The 20,383-nt window shown below is 33.5% G+C and overlaps 2 protein-coding genes across 4 annotated transcripts; one reads left to right on the top strand and one right to left on the bottom strand.

Annotated features, from left to right (window-relative positions):
• The first annotated feature begins 8,596 nt into the window (after window positions 1-8,596).
• On the top strand, window positions 8,597-16,111 carry LOC126715119 (serine/threonine-protein kinase PBL34-like). 3 transcript variants are annotated; one of them, XR_007651804.1, is made up of 7 exons: window positions 8,597-9,531; window positions 11,239-11,576; window positions 11,705-11,840; window positions 13,240-13,376; window positions 13,490-13,613; window positions 14,250-15,027; window positions 15,877-16,111. XR_007651804.1 is itself a non-coding variant. In XM_050415560.1 (6 exons), the coding sequence occupies exons 1-6, from the start codon at window positions 9,348-9,350 to the stop codon at window positions 14,768-14,770; spliced, it is 1,440 nt and encodes a 479-aa protein (XP_050271517.1). In that variant the 5' UTR covers window positions 8,597-9,347; the 3' UTR covers window positions 14,771-15,088. The 3 variants fall into 3 exon arrangements, 1 of the variants encoding a protein (XP_050271517.1); XR_007651803.1 differs by having other exon boundaries at window positions 15,832-16,111; XM_050415560.1 differs by lacking the exon at window positions 15,877-16,111 and having other exon boundaries at window positions 14,250-15,088.
• Window positions 16,112-16,363: 252 nt separating this feature from the next.
• LOC126715120 (MDIS1-interacting receptor like kinase 2-like) lies at window positions 16,364-18,009 on the bottom strand. Its single transcript, XM_050415561.1, has 2 exons — window positions 17,102-18,009; window positions 16,364-16,942 (listed from the first exon to the last, which is right to left on the bottom strand). Exons 1-2 carry the CDS (start codon window positions 17,868-17,870, stop codon window positions 16,578-16,580), a joined length of 1,134 nt encoding a protein of 377 aa, XP_050271518.1. The 5' UTR covers window positions 17,871-18,009; the 3' UTR covers window positions 16,364-16,577.
• Window positions 18,010-20,383: the final 2,374 nt, after the last annotated feature.

The raw sequence follows: 20,383 nt of genomic DNA, 5'->3' as shown, positions 1-20,383 counted from the left end.
GGTTGAATTATGTGGGCCTAACTTAGACCAATTTGAAGTGTTAATTTGGTTAGTCATGCGGATCGAATCCATGGGTTGTGGGCTATATTAACGGGCCTTGGTCTGGCTTAATGGGTTCAGTTTAGCCGATTCTGCTTGCTGACTTGAAGCTCTGTGTGGGCCAAGTTTATGGGCTATGGGCTTAACCAACTACTGTGGTTTGGGATTCCATACATACAAATCTTGGTATTCACAATTGAAAACCCAGTTACTATTTTTTTTTTGAGAAAAGAGTCCTCTATGGTATTATTTGTGTGCTGAGAAATTAGCAAAAACTATATTATCTATATTAGGTGGAACAGACTCCTACTAAACAAACAAAGGAAAATAAATTTTTGCTCTCTAAGTTAAGGCATGTGCAACTGCATTTTCTTGCCTCAAATGAACCATGCTGTGGTGGTGAAAATCTCAAAAACATGAGGTTGAGTCAAAATTCGACCAAATGGTTCATTGAATGTCCCCTGTGTAGCTTCAAACCTATTAACCCACCCAAAAAAAAAAAAAATCCAATCCCCACACCGACTTTACAGCTTCACATTCCCATAAAGCATGCATGACATCTTCAGCTAGACAGCCACAGAGATGGCATGTAGGGTCCGAGAGTATTTTTCTTTTGAGCAAGTTTATTTTTTGTTGGCAAACTATTAGTACATGTACATGCCTTCCACAGGAAATGCTTAACTTTGCCTGGAAACCCAGTTACTTTTGATGCAATATTGATGACCAAAAAACAAAGGAGAAAGTAATGGCTATTTCTTTAAATAACATAGTTACAACTTACAAGCCAATAAGTTTAGCCTAATGTCAGTGCATGTGATTATGTGAAAGTGTTGAGTTTCACATAAAGTAAAGAAATTAAATAATTGATATACATAATTGAATCTAAACTGAAACTGATAAACCTTTTTTTTTTTTTTTTTTAAATAAGAAAACTGATAAACCTTTGAATCAGAATAGAATCCCATGTGGAGATCAATGGGCTGTTGCTGAACTTCTTGAGCTTGAGCTTATGAATTGATCCGCAGCACAAGTCCTTACCGTTTTAGACAATCCTTAATTGGCTATGGGCTTCGACGGTTTTGTTAGTTCTAAACTTCTAATAGTTACAAGTTCCCTTTGGGCCCAAATGGATTCTCTCTCTCTCTCTTTTTCCAGAACAATTGCAAAATACACAAATTTTAGTATTTTACAACAATTGAGTTGGTAGGCTCTATTGATTCTCAATTAGGTCTACCACTAATTACTTTTTATTATCTATTACTAATAATCTATCATATCAGTAGTTGTGAAATTTTTGTCTGTAAACTTTCTTAAAAAGTTTAAGCACCTTGAATCATTGGAAGTACCATATAAGAATGTGACAAATATTTTTTCTTTGCACCAAAAAAAAAACAATATCTAAGAGAAATTTTTTTCCTTAAGAACAAAAAATAACTATTAATTTTTTGTCAAATGGACTATGAGTGTGTTAGGAGATTAACATCTTAAAGGAGTTTCCAATTGAGACCACGATATAACGTATAAGAATTCTATTTAACTCAAAAATTTAAACTTATGAGTTTTGGTCTAGTTATGTTATATTAATTTTTATTTATTTATTTTTAAATGTTTTTTCCATGTGGAACTTCTTCTTATATGTAAAATATACCCAATAATGTATATTGTATGTGTGAGTCATTACTTTTTTGTGGGCTATGAAACCTCATATTTTTCAGCCACAAATAAATCCTACTAACTTCTATTTGCCTATTGTGTTTTTTCCCTTAACCATGCATCATCCATAAACTTTCGTAAACCATCCACGAGAATCATATGTCAATCTCGCTCACTCATCTATGAAAATCTTGTATTTCCATGTACATTGAGTTTGGATGACGTGTCATTTTTTTTTGATCTAGTACCATGAGAAATACTTCTTTGTTGAGCCTTTTTCCAATTTCATTTGTGTGGGTCATATGAACTTACCTTATATGACGCATATCATATTATATATATATATATATATATAGATGGGTTTAAGTTACACATTTTTTACACTATAGATTTTTAAGAGATCTAATGGTTAAAAAAACCATCATTAAATGTTATTACTTTCCACTTTTGTCTCTCTCCTTATTTATTGTTTTTTACTTGACTAAAGGGCACTTGTCATTTTCAACAACCTATTCATCCTAAAAGAGAAATTAAATAGATATTTGATCCCATCAAATGACAACAACCTATTCATCCTAAAAGAGATATTCATCCTAAAAGAGAAATTAAATGGATATTTGATCCCATCAAATGACAACAACCTATTCATCCTAAAAGAGAAATTAAATGGATATTTGATCCCATAAAAAAAAAAAAAAAAAAAAAAAAAGATATTTGATGATAAAATTAAATTATTTTAAATAAAATTTATACAATTATATATACAATTGAATTTAAAAGTAATCTGTTTTCAAAAAGAAAGATTTACAATTGAATTATATATACAATTGCTTCACACTCCATCGTTGTCTTCTTCTTCTATCTCTCTCTCTCATATGCCAGGACCTCTGTGAAGGCTCTTATTATGTGTTCGATGAAAAGAAAAACTGAGAGCTTTACAATATATGCTTTTGAGATTGAGTCTTGACATGAGTTGGTTGGAGACAACACACCTGTACAAGTGAATTGATGTAAGGTTATTTATATACAAATTTCATTGAATAAAATTAGATGTCTTTTATTAGGATTTCCGTGCCACTAGAAATTTAGGGGAAAGAAAATATTTTGAAAGACAAGTACAGTAAAAAGAGAAATACTGGGATGTTCAAGTCCAACTACAATTGCAATTGACATCCATAATCCATCCAAGTAGTCACTTCCAGTCTGAGTTAATGGCTATGCAAATGGGCAATCCTGTCTAGTGGCTTGTTGTGGATTCGAAGTTGTCTTCGGCTTCTTCTTCTGCAAAATTTTTTTTCCTTGCTTTATCTCTCGCTGTAATGGTTTAAGAGTTCTAAAATATCCAAACTTTTAACGAATAAAAGAAGAAAGAAAATAAAATGCCAGTATTAAATGAGTGAGCTGACTTTTTCATAGTATTAAATATTTAATAATGACATAATTATTAGTGAAATTTTAACCAACCAATGGTTTAAAAAAAAGTGTAACTCTTACAGATCGTTACACCAGGTGTAATTTAAACCCATCTCATATCATATTATATCATATTATATTATATAATAAAAGTTGGGCTTAGACGCCGTGGTTGCGCCAAGTGGCAGTACCAAATTGTAGAAATTTTCTTAAATTTTTAGATTTTAAGAATAGATATATACAATACATATTTTTTAGATAAATATGATAAATCAAGTAATGAAAGAAAGTAGTATTTGATTTACAGCTATAACAATTATGTCTATCTAAAATGTTATCAACAAACCCTAAAATCAAAAAATAGATATATATTTTTTTGTCCTTATCTTTTTCTCCTATAATTTCTAAGTTGATAAAAATTTTAACTTTTATGAATTATCAATAATTTTTACTCTCCTTTCCATCTCCAAGTTTATCAACAACTTTAGATTAGATCATAAAGAATTATTTGATGGAGGCTTATCAACCTGAAATGCTAAAATCATATTTATCTCCAAGAATAATTCAATGAAGGCTAATCAATCTGAAATGTTAAAATCATAAATATCTCCAAATATATCTAGAACTCTTCTATTGCTAGAATTATTTTGAAACTAGAAAACCAAGTTATCTATTTCTATTTAGAAAATGAACCGAGGCTTCTGCACTAGATGTAGAAATCTATTTCACCCAAGAGGAGCAAGGAGCACATTGCTTTTTCAAGCAGTCAAACCAACGAATCAGTTGGGCCTCTTGGACACATGATACAAAACATCTTTCATGGCTTGCCATGGTTTCAATCTTAGAAAACAATCAGCTGGCACATGAACTTGCTTAGCTTAAGTCATTTATTATATGTATTTTGTTGCAGTTTTTTCAAAGCCTTTTGTTCTCTGCCTAATCTTTTGAAGTTTGTGCATATATTGTTGATTTTTTTCCCTTGGTCACTTCTTCTATACTCTTTATATGGATTCCATGCAAGCATGCATAAAATTAAAGTTTAATTTTGTGGTTAGAAGCTTTAGATTTATTTTCTTTATGTGGTGCTCATTACAAGGATTTTTTTTTTTTTTTTTTTTTTTTAATTCCAGCTATTAAATCAATTCTAAAAGTTTACCCTAATGCTTTGACAATGTTTTAGATAGACACAAATTTTAATTGTTATTATCAACTTTTTTATATATGCACCGTGAGCTCCTAGAAAACATATCACAGATGGGGCACATCAGTGAAGATGCAAAGATGGTTGTAACAAGTTTGATATATTGGAGTTTTCAGCACACATTCTTGCACAGTATTTACAACATTTGGATTGTTTTAGAGCTCAATTAAGTTTTATTCTCTATTGTTTAGCATATTGTATCTCTTCGTAGTTAAAGCTTTATCATCCCTTTGAAAAAACTTATTTAGGTGAACTAGATAGCAAATATCATACTAAGCAGGGTTTTTTTTTTTTTTTGTGCTACTTATTTTGTTTTGTTAATAATTACACAGAGAGGTTGAGATCAAATAATAGAGATTATTGTTCACAGGCCAAAAATGACCTACTATTGAAAGGTATAACTTCTCAATTCTCATCATATCTCAATGCTATATTTTCAATTGTGGATGAAAACTTAATACCAATGTCTTAACTCTTAGTTTTTCTCAACCAAAAAAAAAACTTGAAGTTTATATCTATATATATATATATATATATACACACACACATCCTCTTTGTTTATTATAATTTTTTGGTAGGGTGAAAATCACTCAAGTTTTGGTGTCTTCTCCCATGCTTTCAAGGACAAAAATTAAATTTTCATCAAAGTCTCTCTACTTCAAATTCTTAAATGTTTATTAATTTAAATTGTTCTTAATTATTGAATTAATGTTTTCACTTAAATATGCTTTCAATAATTTTTTGGATAGTTTTTAATTACTAAATTTAAGGTTTTTCCATTTAAATATTACTTGAGCCTTAAATTTTAGGTATCACCTTTCATATTAGTTACAAGCTATCTACCATCTTCCATTCAATTATTTTATATATACATATATATATATATATATATATATATATATGCCTTTTATAATACATTAGTCTTACACAAGATACATTCATTTTATAACTTAAAAGTAAAATAATCATTTATTTTATTATCTATTTTATAGTTTACATATGAATTTTGATTAAACCGTGCATCGCACGGGCATAATACTAGTATATATATATATATATATATATATATAGACTCCAAGTACATATACCTCGTCTCCGCTCTAACTATAAAAGGTACTTTGAAAACCTTGTCACCCCATTCTCACTTCAACTACAAGAGAGACCTTATTAACTTTGCCGCACACCATCATAACCTTTGATAACACTTGTTTGGGAGATGACACATTAAGAAAATTTGATTGAGCCTTGAGGCCATGAACTAACAATATTGACACCACTTAACCCAGCCACATACTGCCCGACGTTGCAGCTCTCCCAGTCCCAACACTACTCGTTGACATAAATGGTGAATCTGGTTCTTGGGGTACTGCATATGCATTTGGTATAAGCTTATCTTGGTTTTTTCTAATCGGTTTTTTTTTTAGTTGAAAATGTGCTAAGGTGTATTAGTAGTTTAAAAAAACAAGAAAAAATAAGGTTTAAAAAAATTGTACATAAAAGTTGATCGAATAAGTTGTAGGCAAATGGATGGGAAAGGAGTCCCTTGATGGGATCCTCTTCGTTCTTCTTTTCCTTTTCAGTCAAGCAATCATTGGTATTCAACTTTTCGATCCTAATTTGTACGGTTAATTATCAAATATGATGATGATGACGATAGCGAAAACCATGAAGCTGGAATGAGAGAGGGCATGAGCCGCTTGATGATTCAGAATTCTTTTTGAAATAAAGTTCACTGAAGATCTTGGTGAACGAAGACTGTTCAATAGGTTTTACAGGTTTAATCTGATTCCATGATGCGAGTACCGTTAGTGGCTTCCACAAGCATCCATAAATTTGGCTCTGTATTTTGTAGGATGCTTGAGAGACAACAGAAAATTTAATTTCAGTGTGGAACTATTTTATTTGCCATCTCCATTGTTCATCAATTTTCATCTTATAAATGTTCAGTGTGGAAATATCTTAATCAATCTAAAAATTAATGTGTGCTATGTTACTCTGCGGACATATGACATGTTTACTTAAATTTACTGTGATTAATCGTATGGAATTTGTTGTGCCTTGTTTTATGTGATCGAATGAACATTACATCCATGTATGCTAGACTTTGCAACCGAGTTAAGAATCTGAATTTTGCTCAGTATTCTTACCTTCAATCAAATCTGGGTTATGCGGTTATGCCAATAATTTGAAAAGGAAAAAAAAAAAAAAAAAAAAAAACCCAAATATTTCCAGTGTTAACTTTCTTCTTTTTCTTTTTTATGGTTCACGTTAACTTAACAATGTTACAATAATTTGACTATAGGGTTTAGTTCGTTGTTTGGGGTTTAATTTGTTATTTTTAAATGTTTAAATTTTAATTTGTTACAACTAATGAAGTATAGAGATTAAAGTGAAATTTAACTTTACATCAATAATTAGTACAACACAAATAGATAATTAATACATAGAAATAAATACATTTCCGTTAAAAAAAAGGAAATGAATGCACATTTACCAAGTAGTGCATGACAATTAATTAATGCTATTACATATATGCTTTATTTGGAATAGTAATTATGATGTGAGATGTCTTCTCTTCTTGGAAAGAGAAATGATTTGTCCACAATATTTTATAATATTTTTACAACAAATCCTAAGTGGCACGTTATTATTGGTTGTTATTGGTTGTTATTGTTAGAGTAAAAAAGTAATCTTAGTGTTAAGTTCAAATTTGAACTAATAACAATTAACCACATGTGATTTGGTGTGAAAATATTGTGGACGTAGTATCTTTTGGGAAATTATTGTGTACTCCCAGAATATCATAAATGCGTACTCCTTTCTCTCACATGAATGATGAGTCTCACTAATTAAATTCATGGTGAGACCCACCATTTATGTGAGAGGGGGGACTTTACATTTATGGTACTCCAAGAGTACCTAATAGTTTTCCGGTCACATTAATAAAATTTATAATAGGACCTCCAATTCAATTCAGAGAAAGGAATATTGCACCTTCACTATTGAGTAAATTTCCTATTTTAAGTGAAATAAATGCATTTACTCCTTCAAAGATGGCAATGAATTAATTTTACATTTATTTTTAGAGAAGAATTAATTTCACATAAAATCAAAGCTATGCTTAGGTGGAAGAATGAATGAAGAATATTCCTTTTTTTTGAAAAATTATTTAATACTCTAGTAATTATGTTCACTTCTCTCATATGAATAATGAGTTATACTATGAATTTAATTAGTGAAACTCATTACTATGTGAGAGAAATGAACAATACTCTTGGAGTATTGAAAATTACTCATTTTGTTTTTGAAAAATGGTTTAGTACTGTAGAAGTATAGGTACAACGTTGTGATATTGCCCTCCCCCCTTTTTTTTACATAAATAATGGATTCTATTAATCATATGTAATATATTAAAGTCGAAGTATAATTGTAATCCAAATTAATTTTTAATTTTAGTGTAATTTTGCTCCAAGTGTTCATTTTAATTTTGGTGCTAAATGACATATTTCATAATCCATAGTACTTGACACGAAAACTAAAACAACTAATTTACTCACCTAGGTGAGATCATTTCATCATTGATATTGTTGAATGTTTCCGTACATAAACTCGACTTACAATTTAATTAAATTTATAATGAAGCTTACTATTCATATGTAGCACATTGCACCTTTTTTAAGGGAAAAATAAAAGTTGAAATATACTCCCCCTCCCTTAAAATTTGGCTTAAATTTCATTACTTTTTTTCAAATTTAAAAAGTAACAATTTGTTCTTTAAAATATTTAAAATGTATTGATTTCTTCTTCCATAGTTCTATTAAATTTATTCCTATGCCGCGTCAACTTTTTTATGTGTCACGCTAGCACTCTATACATGTGATAAATATAAATTTTTAATAACAGCCGGCTAGAACTCAAAATTGCAACATTCTTTATCATTATTATTTTTTAAAGATTAAATTATATTTTTATAAGTAAAAAAAAATCGAATGTAAACTAATTTTGAGAATTCAAGATTATATTTTAATATATTAAAATTAAAATTTCTATACTTTTTAATATTTTTAATAAAGAAATGTTAATGATTCTAAATACTCTATAAATTATTAAAAAAGAATTTATTTTTGGTAAATTGTTTGAACACTGGCCATTGCTGTGTCCCTTGGGAATTGGGTCAGTTCGAGGAGCTGACCAGTAATCAAAGTCCAGCTGCCACTCTCACACACACGGTCACAGTCTCACTGCCTGTGCCTGTAGTTTTACACTTTCTCTTCTGTCTCACTCTCCAACAAACATACTTACCATGTATACCAATGCCACTTCACTCTCTTCCTCTCTCTCTCTCTCTCTCTCTCTCCTTTTCACGCAAAATGAGCGTTTCTCTATCTCTGTGCTCTTCCATTGCCTTTAAAAGCTTTTGTCTTGCTCTCCCTAGAAACCACAATCACAATGCTTGTTTTTGGTACTGGTAGCTTAGTCTTGCTGCTATTGTAGTATGTCTGTCTGTCCACTGTGGGAGTGAGTGAAGCATATGTGTGTGTGTCTGTTTGGTTTAGCTAAAATTTCGGAGTAAAAAAAGTACTACATTGTTTTGGTCTAAGCTGTTCAGCTTTTGTTTGTTCGATTTTTAAGGTTCTTAACAGCACTAAATTTTGAAACTTTCATCTCTGTTATAGCTACTGATTACTCAAGGTGATGCTTTTTTTTCAGTTTGCATGTACATTTTTGTGATCTGGGTGTTGCCCATTTGGAGCATTCAAGCATATTCCAAAACCCATTTGGGGTTGAGTGATTTTGGGTTTATATGATCAAGGGTTGGGTATGCACTAATGGGTGTTTTTGAATTTTGATTATTTAATCGGTTTTTGTGTTTCTGGGTTGTTTTATTTTTGTTTTGGTGGTTTTTGATTGCTAAGGTTATATGCTGCTGCATTTTGATGTTTTTGGGTTTGGGGAGGTTGTGTTAAAATAGACTGGAATGGTGGTGATTGCTGAAATGGGATGCTTTTGAGATATGAGAGTTAGTTTAGGGATTTGAGAGATGGGGTTAGGTCCTGATGCTTTTAATGTTGGGGCTTGGGATGTGGAAAAATCAAAGGGAAGGAAAAAGAAAGATGAAGAAAATGAGATGACAGGATGTTGGTTTAAGTTTAGGTTCATTGGAAGCTGCATGTCTTCAAAGTCCAAAGTGGATGGCTCTATGAGTGGCACTAGCACTCAATATGGTATACTTTTATTCTACTTTTAAACAAATGTTCTATGTCTACTTCGTTTCCTTAATATGATCAATCTTGTTATATGGTTTTATGTAGTTGTAGATATTGATTGATTCTTTGTGTTAGTCTGTTTATGATCATATTACATTTGTACCTGTTTGGTGCCTGTTGATATTGAAGTGTATGTTATATCTGACTTTGTTCTTTGCTTTGATGTGGATATTACTTACAGCACATTTTGGAATATTGATCTCCATTTTTACTGAATTTATTTCTTTTACATTGTGAATCTATTTTCTTTCTAAGATTTTCCATCAGTGCAGGTTATGGATATTGACTTTAATAAGTACTTTGTTAGTTCTGTCCGTTAATAACGTTAGTCCGTTAATACTGTTAATTGACTACCGGTAATATAGTTGGTTCATAATTATTAGATTGCTCCTTTCTAGGAAATTACAAAATATGACCATGTGGCAATCTTCTCATTTATTTTTTTGGTCTCCCTGAGATATGATTTGTTGCCGGTTGTTAGTTTGTTGTTTCTTAATCAGAAAGGGTTAGGAACTTGCGAAGATGCAATACCTGCCAATAAGCTCTTGCTCAAATGGCACTTCCTCCTCCCACGTGGAGGCTGAGATTGTAGGTTTAGAACCCATTGAGTACGTGTGTAACTTGCCAATAATAATAAGACAAATTCAAATCACAGGGAGTTGTCCCTGTTTATAAATTTTATCGCAAAGTTGCAATCCCTTTTAGAAGGGAATAATTGGACATAATATAATGGCTTCCAGAAATGTTTGATAGGATCAATTAATGCAGTATAAGTTCCTTATATATAGGTCATTGGCTAACACTGCTGTGAAACATATTTCTAGATGCCCGAGCTTGCAATAGTATCCTGGCATGTTTAACCATGATTTCACGCTATAATCTTAGTTTAGGTTCAACTTCCACGTTATGGTGGTGGATGCTCCCTAGAAATACACACACACTGCAGCATGCTTGTTTTGAATATGCTTTATGGAAACTCTCTCTTGTTAAATTTTTGTCGAATGATTTTCGAGAGTTATTATGAGTAGTGAAGTAGAAGAGTGATGCCCTTGTAATGAATTGTAGATCGTGTTGATGGAGCATTAATTTATTTACATAATTAGACATTGAAGAAAGTAATGACTTTTTAACCAAACGCGTATATCGTTCTTATGTATCCCCATATCAATGTGTACACGTTTCTAGTGTTGGCAAGTGCTCAACATGCTTCCGTGAAATTTAAAACTTTTAATGAATTATGTTATACACTCTTATGTATTGGCAGACCCATGTGGACTTTTTGAACCTAATATTTTTCGTCATGTTACTAGTCATGCTTTGGAGCATTGTTTAGACTATAAATTGTTTCGTATTTCATCAGGTTACTAGTCATGCTAAATCACAGTTTCAGTTATTCTTTGGAGCTTCCTTTAGGCTTCAAGGATTTCTTATATCACAGCACAACATTGGTGCTTTACCTTAAATTCAATACATGTTCTATTTACAGTAACAAACTACCTATGTGTATGCATCTACATGCATTTAGAGGCTTGTCTCCTTGTACATGTATATTGTACGTCTTCCAGTCTATCTGAGCTCAGGATTAGCAGATTCTTTTATTTATAGCTTAGCTGGTTATGGTTGAATTAGATCCAAATGATTGTGTCATTTCTGTTTGTGAATCAGCGGAGAGTAAATCTACAAATGATACCAGCCAAGACCAGCCAGTTGCTCCTGTTGTGTCATCCTCGACAACTAGCATAGCAGAAAGTACTCCATCAACTCCCAACTTGGTTGAGGAATTGAAAGTTGCTTCACAACTTCGAAAATTCAGTTTTAATGAGCTTAAGTCATCAACGAGGAGTTTTAGACCTGAGAGTCTTCTTGGGGAGGGTGGGTTTGGTTGCGTATTCAAGGGTTGGATCAATGAGAATGGAACTGCTCCGGTGAAACCTGGAACAGGGGTTGCAGTTGCAGTAAAGACCCTCAACCATGATGGACTACAAGGTCATAAAGAATGGCTGGTAAGAGAATTCATTATCAACTTTTTTATTTCTTTTCTTTGCACTAATATCAGGTTGGAGATTTGGGTAGCTTGTTACCTTCACTTCTATGACTTAAAAGGTAATTTTGTTTCTTTTCCATATGGCAGGCTGAAGTTAATTATCTCGGTGACCTTCTCCACCCTAATTTGGTTAAATTAATTGGTTATTGCATTGAGGATGATCAGAGGCTACTTGTCTATGAGTTTATGCCTCGAGGAAGCTTGGAGAATCACCTTTTTCGAAGTATGAATTTGCACTCACTTTTCTCAAATTTCCTCTCCATCTTGCATGTGTATAATATTGGGTTAGCCGTGAATCCTCAACAAATTAGTCGGTGTTGGCTATGAAAGAGATATCCATGAATTTTATTCTATCATTTAAAATTGGCTAATTATTTAATGCTGCTCTCCTTAAAATAGGATATTTGCTCTCCACTTATGTTCTTTCGGATCTTGTAATAACCTGATTTATTTATTTATTTATTTTTAACTTTTCCTTTTTCCCTTTTCATTGCTCCCTATTAAGTGGCCCTGGAGAGTTAATGTTGTTCAATGCTATCTCAACCCTTTTAATTTTTCCCAATTATCTTTTTTTGCTATAGGGTTTCCTTATAAAACTGGTTCTAATTATATTCATAAATAATATAAGTTAAAGAAAAGAAAATATTAGCTAAAGCTTCAGGTTTTACTGGCTTTTTGTGGGAAGAAAAAATTATTACAGATTTAAGTGCGTATGAAAGGCAATGAAGATTTGACGTATGCAATTTTAAGCCATAAACTACACACACGTACACACACAGAAATGTAATTTTAAGGCATATATTTGGTTTATGTGTGTGTCTGAGTTCTTTCTCTGAGAAATCCCTGGGATAGATTATTGTTGTTAAATTACCAATTGTCCCAAAAGTTTAAGCTATTGAGATATGATAAATTTAATCATTTAACCACATATTTCAAACACCCCCCTCACGTGTGGGCTCTTTTTGGTCTTCAATGGGTTATGCCGCATGGTGTCTCTGATTTATTTTCGAGTTGGCAAGGTTCCTTCGGTGGGCATTGGAGCATTGATTTATGGAGGGCTGTCCCTTATTGTGTCCTATGGTGTATTTGGCGAGAGCGGAACTCAAGATGTTTCGAAGGGACGGAGGGGTCTTCTTCAGATCTTAAATCTCTTCTTCTTCATACCTTGCTAGAGTGGAGTTCTTCCTTTAATCTTTTCCCTTGTTCTAATTTTTTAGAAATGCTTGATCTTTGTAATTTATGTGTTTGATGTACTGTTTTCCATGTTCACCCCCACTGTACCTGGGCTTCTTTTTAATACATTTCTGTTATTTATCAAAAAAAAAAAAAAAAAAAAAATCATTTAACCACATATTTCTAACAATTGTTACCATTGATTTGTCTTCAAGGGTTCAACAAATGAACACTGATAAAAAAAGTACTCAACAAGTGACCATTTGGAAACAATACTATATTTTCTGTGCATTGTATTAGATTGCATTTCTTATGTAATGGCATGAAAAATTCTTTAGACCACCTAATTATTACGACTGAGTGGATAATGTCTTTTAGTACCAAATGAAAATGTTCTAGGAGGCAATTTAATTTGCTGTCTATGGTAATAATTATGTTACATGGAGCAGGGTCCCTGCCTCTTCCTTGGTCCATCAGAATGAAAGTTGCCCTTGGTGCTGCAAAGGGCCTTGCCTTTCTTCATGAGGAAGCTGAAAAGCCAGTTATATATCGAGATTTTAAAACATCTAATATCCTGTTGGATGCGGTGTGTAATTATTTTATTTTCTTTCCTTATTTAAGAAGTTCCATTTGTGATTCAAATTATGTGAACAACATCTATATTTGTCTTTGCTCATTGGGAAGAACTTTCTATTCCAGGATTACAATGCAAAACTTTCTGATTTTGGACTTGCCAAAGATGGTCCAGAAGATGGGAAAACTCATGTATCTACCCGAGTGATGGGAACTTATGGTTATGCTGCCCCGGAGTATGTGATGACAGGTTAGTGTGGTTGGACTGTTTGTATCATCATTCTGCATTATGTTTTATAGGTTTGTGTGTGTGTGTGTGTGTGTTTGTGTCTAATATAATTCAATGCTGCTATCAAATTAGCACTCCTTGATCCTGGTTTATTTTTTTAGCACTATCTGTTACTTCATAAAAATTGTTGTGTTTTCCTTGCACATATCTTCTTTTCGCACCATGTATGTTACCTTTACAAATACCAAAGCTGAAACTAAACCATGGCTCCAGCTTGCAACTGACATGGTCACCATCACTGATACCACTACCATCCTCACCTCTTTGATGTTGCTAGTTGCAACACCTTCATTGCTAAACTTATGCTATTGTGACCTCATCCCTCTTTATTTTCAGCTAACCTTCAAGTTGTTTCACGTGACTTCCTCTTCCACTAGTTGCACCTATAACCTTTGCTGGGGCAAATGGATGACATAGAGGATAGAAAGTATGTGAAGTATAGAAAGATTTGGTTCTCTTAAAAAAGAAAAAGTGAAACAATAAAATTTTTGCTAGCTAATGCTCAGTTGAGTGATCAACGTCTTTAATTTAACCTAAATAAGAGTTTAAGTGAGTTATCTGAATCATCTGTGGCTAATACTATCTATTGTCTGTCAGGACATCTTACATCGAAGAGTGATGTCTATAGCTTTGGGGTTGTTTTGCTTGAAATGGTGACTGGCCGAAGATCCATGGACAAAACCCGACCAAATGGGGAGCATAACTTGGTGGAATGGGCAAGGCCACATCTTGGAGAGAGGCGAAGGTTCTATCGACTTCTAGATCCTCGGCTCGAAGGCCGCTTCTCAGTCAAAGGTTCTCAAAAAGCGCTTCAGTTGGCTGCCCACTGCCTTAGTCCTGACCCTAAAGCCAGACCTCTGATGAGTGAAGTTGTTGAAGCACTAAAGCCTTTGCCCAACCTCAAGGACATGGCCTGCTCTTCATCATTCTTTCAGGCTATGCAAGCAGAGCGTCTGGGGTCCTACCCAAATGCTAGAAACTGCAGTAGAATCCAGACAGGGTTTTCTAGGAATGGACAACCAACAAGGAGCCTCTCCATACCAAATGGTCCGCATGCGTCTCCATATCACCATCACCATCTTCACCGCTCCCCAAAACCAAGTGTTTCAAAGCCATAACATTGAGAACCATATTATCTCTTCTGTACCCATTTTGTCTCCTTTTCTTTTTATGTCATCTTTTTAGGGATGTAGGAATCTTTCCCAACAGAAGAAAAAAAAAATCTGGGGGTTGTTTTGAAAATCAATTTCGATGTTTTCTTTATGAGAGATGACAGTGTGGCTTGCTCTCTATGTTTTGGAGATTGGAGTTTTGTCTTTTTGATATGTAACTGGTGAAGTTGCCCTGGAGAGAATCATGAAGCTGCACTTATATGGTTTGTAATTGGTTTTGAGCATTATAGTTAATCCAAAATATTTCCCAGCCTTTCCTTTTTAGTATACATGCACAATAACTTATTGCTTATTGAATGTGAATTTGTTGCATATTCAAACTCTGAGACTGGTGGTGGGTAATTCTCTTTCTTAAGCACCCTTTTTTATTTTTTATGTAAAGAATATAGTTTGGGGTTTATATACAATTTTTTGGTAAATTAAGCTGTTTTTTTAAAATTTAATCTGCAAGCCTTCTAGTGCGGCTGGTTTTCCATGGTAAATTGATTTGTTACAGGTTTGAACAGATTTGCTAGTCATATTGAAAAGCATTTCTTTTCAGACCAGGAAGAATAAATGATTGTCATTTTCAATGAACAGCTGCATTAAGGACTGCTGTTTTTAATGATCTGTAGTGACTATCTGTTGTTTATAGTAGACGTAAACAATGAAACATTTTGGACAAACCAGGTGGTATAGAAAGATAGTTCTTTCATTTACAAATGAGGCACTTAATGAGTGGCAGTCCTGTTATCCCCTCAATGATCTCTATACCATAATGAGAAAATCTCTTACTTTTTATAGGAGAGGGATTAAAGGCAATAAATGGTGTGGAACATGCATTATTATATACTCTGCATCACAATTGCACCCATATATTGTTTGGCCAAGGCATGATGTAAGAGAATTATTTGATATTTTAGGACTAATACTTTTATCCTCTTACATGAATTATGGGCATACCATGAAATTTACATGTGTGATCTGTTGTTATATGAAACTTACATGTGAGATCTTTTATGTGATAGGAGGGAGTATTAATCCAAGTTACTGTGTTCTGTTGAATTTTGAAGTGGAGATTTTCTATCCAACTTTGGCAGACTACTTGCTCTTGATTCATCACATCAGAACAGCAGATGCTTTTATATGATGCTTCAGGTGAACTATTCAACTATTCTTTAGATTTTGCCATCTAGTTTCAATGCAAATTTTTTTTTGTGAAATTCCTTGTAGCTTCAAATATGTAATAATATGATATTCTCCCATCATAAGACCTTGATGACACATCTACACCCCCTTTTTAATTAATTTATTTTTTTGTGCATAAATTGAATGTTCTCATCATTGCTTTTGAGAAGAAATGCATAACTGAGGAATGAGATTTCATAAATTAGTTATTGGAGGAGTGTGGTTGTGGTTGGTGGAAAGTAAGGAGATAAACCAAGTTCAACCCTTCGTTGCAATCAGTGCATATGATGGGTATAAATGTATAATATTCCTTGAAAATTAGTGGGATGTCAACCTTCCAAGTTGTAGTTTTAGATGAAAGTTATAAGCTACATACAAATTAATTCTAAGTGGAAGATCAAGCTACACTGAATCCCTTTATATTTAATTATTTGCTCATATAATTTTTAGTGACTACAAAAACTACCAACTTATGAACTTCATCCTATGGGCTAAGTGGGATGCGTTCAATTTGCAAAACTTGGGAAAGGAGTGATTTTACATCGATCTAGACACTATATCCATCATCCATTAGGTCTTTCTAAATTCAAATATATTCTTTCTGCCAAAGTTGCGATATTGAAATTTCACGGAAAGGTTTCACCAATGTTGCTTTGTGAGAAAGAAATTCCTGAGACACGCTTTCCATGGTTGTTCGGGACTTTGGGTTGGAATGTAAGCATGCAAATGCTATTGTTGCAACAAGGGCAATATCTTGCACATCCCGTTTATCTGTTGGAGGTGAGAGGCGTGGATCCAAGACATCCTTTAGCATTACATCTTGATTGGATGAAGATGGTGGTAATGACGAGAGGAGCTCTCCTGGATGCATTCCTATTATTGTTTCTAGTGCCACTACCCCAAAGCGATAGGCATTACCTTTTTCTGTCATGACCATAGTATAGGCAAATTCTGCAAAAAAAAGGAAAAAAAAAAAAAAAACGCCCTTAGCACATATTTGTTTTATATTTTCTTATTAGCATGTTATTCAAGTCTAAACGATAAAAGTGCCAGGAAGAAGTATGAAATATTAAAGTGATGAAGAGGTAGAAGAAGGCTTGAAGTGTTCACCTGGAGCAACATATCCATATGTGCCTGCAAGTATAGTTTCATGGGACGAATTGGGATTCAGAGGTCTTGCTGTACCAAAGTCAGAGACAAATGCCTCAAATTCCAAATTCAATAGGATGTTGCTGCTTGATATATCCCGGTGAACAATTGGTGGGTTGAAATTGTGATGCAAGTAAGATAAAGCATGTGCCACACTCTTAACAATGTTCACTCTCTTTGTCCAGTTCAACTCAACAGCTTCATCATCATTGCTTAGGACACAATATAAGCTTCCCCTTTCCATGTATTCATAAACCAAATACATACATTGCTTGTGTAAACAAAATCCATGAAGCTTCAAAATGTTTCGATGGCTTATTTCTGATAATACTTTTACCTCAGTTTCAAAACTCTTGATGAGAGCTGCCTCCTTTGCTTCTAGTTGATGAAGTTTCTTCAAGGCAAAAATATTTCCACTGGGCAACTGTGCTTTGTAAACACTGCCATAACCTCCAGTTCCAATACAATATTTGATGTTGATGTCCTCGGTTGCTTTAATGATATCTTCATATGCAATTCTTCCATCATAATTCCATATTGAGAGTAAATCTCCATTATTGTTTACAGTTCTCTCGGATTCAACATTGTTATTTGTAGATAGAAATATATATAGATATCCAAAAATAGAAAGGTAGAATAATAGATATAGAATGACAGTGGAGAAGTGAAACCTATCCCTCTCTGGTTCTTCTTTCGAATCTGTGGTTGTAGATGTCAAGCAAGAAGGCATACCCTTGAATTCACTGCATAAACCCTTGTTGCCAATGATTGCTTGTGGTGGGTATCTATCTTTAAACTTGCGTGTAATCTTACCCTCCAATTATTATATGACAAGTCAATGGATGATATCTGGGTCATGGAGTTAAGGAAATCAGGTATGGTACCAGAGAGACTATTATGGGAGAGATTCAAGAATTCTAGGCTTGTCAATTCTCCCAGATGGTGAGCTATCTTTCCACTGATGACATTATGACTAATGTCAATATAAAGTAGTGAAAGGCTCCCAACCTGGGCTGGAATGCTTCCATTCAGACTATTGTTGTTCAATGACAAATGCTTTAGATTGTTGCAATTCCCAATATAAGTTGGGATATGGACACAAGCTTGTTATGGGAGAGGTCTAAATGTAGAAGATTGGAAAGCAAGTCTATTTCAGGAGGTATGCGGCCAGAAAGTGGGTTAGAGCACAGATTTAAGTACTCCAATTGGGTTAATTTGGTAAGTTCAATTGGTATGACACCAGACATCTTGTTATTAGACAAGTCCAGCGAACTCAAATGTTCTACATTCCTAATTTCCTGGTCTATGAACCTTCTATGAAATTTGAATGAAAGGACAAATAATTCAATCTGGTTAAATGATTAAGGGATGAGGGAATTGAACCATTAAGGTAATTAGAACTAAGATCTAGGTGAACTAGCTTTTTCAAATTTCCTACATCTGAAGGGATGGAACTGTTGATTTGGTTCAAACTGAGGCATAGAGATGTCAAGTTGGTGAAATGAACAAGGGATGAAGAGATTGGACCTATGAGCACGTTACCACTTAAGTTTATGGCAACCAGATTCTTCAGATTCCCCAGTTGCATGGGGATGGGACCCTTAAAATGGTTATTTGAAAGATCCAGCTCTACTAATTGGGTGAGATTTGCTAGCCAAGTAGTTAGCTCACCTGTCATATTATTTGAGGACAGGTTGAAGTACATGAGCTTTGAAAGAACACCAAAATGAGCAGTGATGCTTCCTTGGAGTCCGTTCCCACTAAGATCAAGCCGAACAAGGTTTGGGAAGGAAGAGAAGTTGAGTTTCACAAATTTGTCACCCACCATGAAGTTACGAGGTGGTTTAATCTTTGTCACACTTCCAGCTTTGTTACAAGCTATACCAGGCCACTTACAATGACTTGAGGTATTGTTTCTATTGGAACTCCGCCAGCGCCACCAACCACTCTCCATCAGAGCCTCTGCTTCATGTTCAAGCGATGATGATGAGTCGCTCTCACTAGCAATATTGCACTATCTATAGTAGAAGAAAAGGAAAGAATGAAAATAACACATGCTACTATTGGTTTAGAGATCAATAGGAATGGTGCCATGATTAGGTATAACTAATGAATTAATCTGCAGCTGGTTAATTGCTAGGCTGATTTTGCCAGAGGACTTAAAAAGGAATCTAGGGAAAGTGATAGGCAGGGTACATTAGTTACTGGTCTTATGTTCTGTATAGAAAATATTTTGGTTTCTACATTCTACTTTGTAATTCCATGTCCTATCTTTTATCTGTCAAGAAAATTTGGTTATGCACGACTTGTAAGCGGAACCATCCATGCAAATTCATTGAGGGGCTAAATCATTGAGTCCCCAGCTTCAAAAGGGCTGTAAACGAGCCGAGTTTTGTCGAGTAGTGCATGTTTAAGCTTGGTTTGTCAGGAAAAATCAAAAGCTCGAGCTTGGCTTGAGCTTGTGACAAGCTTAAAAAAAGTGTTTGAGCTTGAGTTTGTGGGAAAGCCAAAAAGTTTGAGCTTGGCTTGGCTTGGCTTGACTAATTAGTCAGTCAAACTCAAGCTTGATATCATGCTCAAACTTGAGCTCAGGTCAAGTTTTTGAGTTTGAGATCTAAAAAAATTACATTATTAAATGCTTAAATCTCTAAAATTAAGAAAAAAGAAAAATAAAATAGTATACTTATTTTATCATGCATCTAGTCTTACTTATGATTAGCTACTATTCAAATTAATAATTTACATAATTAAATTCATTCATTCATCATTCATTGTCTATAGCTTTAGCAATTTTTTAAAATACAATTTTTACATTCACATTAGATGGTGAAGGATTAGAAAAATACATGTTTGTAGCTATTATGAATGAGAAAATACTAACATGTTCCATAACTTTAGATGATTGATAGGGAAGGATCACATGTGACCTACTTAATTATTTATTTATTTTTAAATGTAACTATAGTCTAAAGTGGTTCTTGATCAGTTTAAAGGGAAGGAAAAAATTAAGGTAATATAAGTAGTGGTCTCATGTTGGCCATGTCATTATTAAGATATGTGTAATGAGTATATTTAGTTAACATATATAAACTTATAAATGAGTCTATACTTGAATTGTTGTGTATCAAGCCTAAGAGCTAATGAGCTTATTCGTGAACAAATTTTTTTGCTTGAGCTTGGCTTGTTTATTAAACGAGCCTAAAACTAGGCTTAAGCTTGACTTATTTATAAACAAACAAACCT

Source organism: Quercus robur, chromosome 2 (genome assembly GCF_932294415.1).
Source record: "Quercus robur chromosome 2, dhQueRobu3.1, whole genome shotgun sequence".
In the NCBI taxonomy this organism is placed as follows: domain Eukaryota; kingdom Viridiplantae; phylum Streptophyta; class Magnoliopsida; order Fagales; family Fagaceae; genus Quercus; species Quercus robur.
This window is presented reverse-complemented; position numbering and strand designations above follow the sequence as displayed.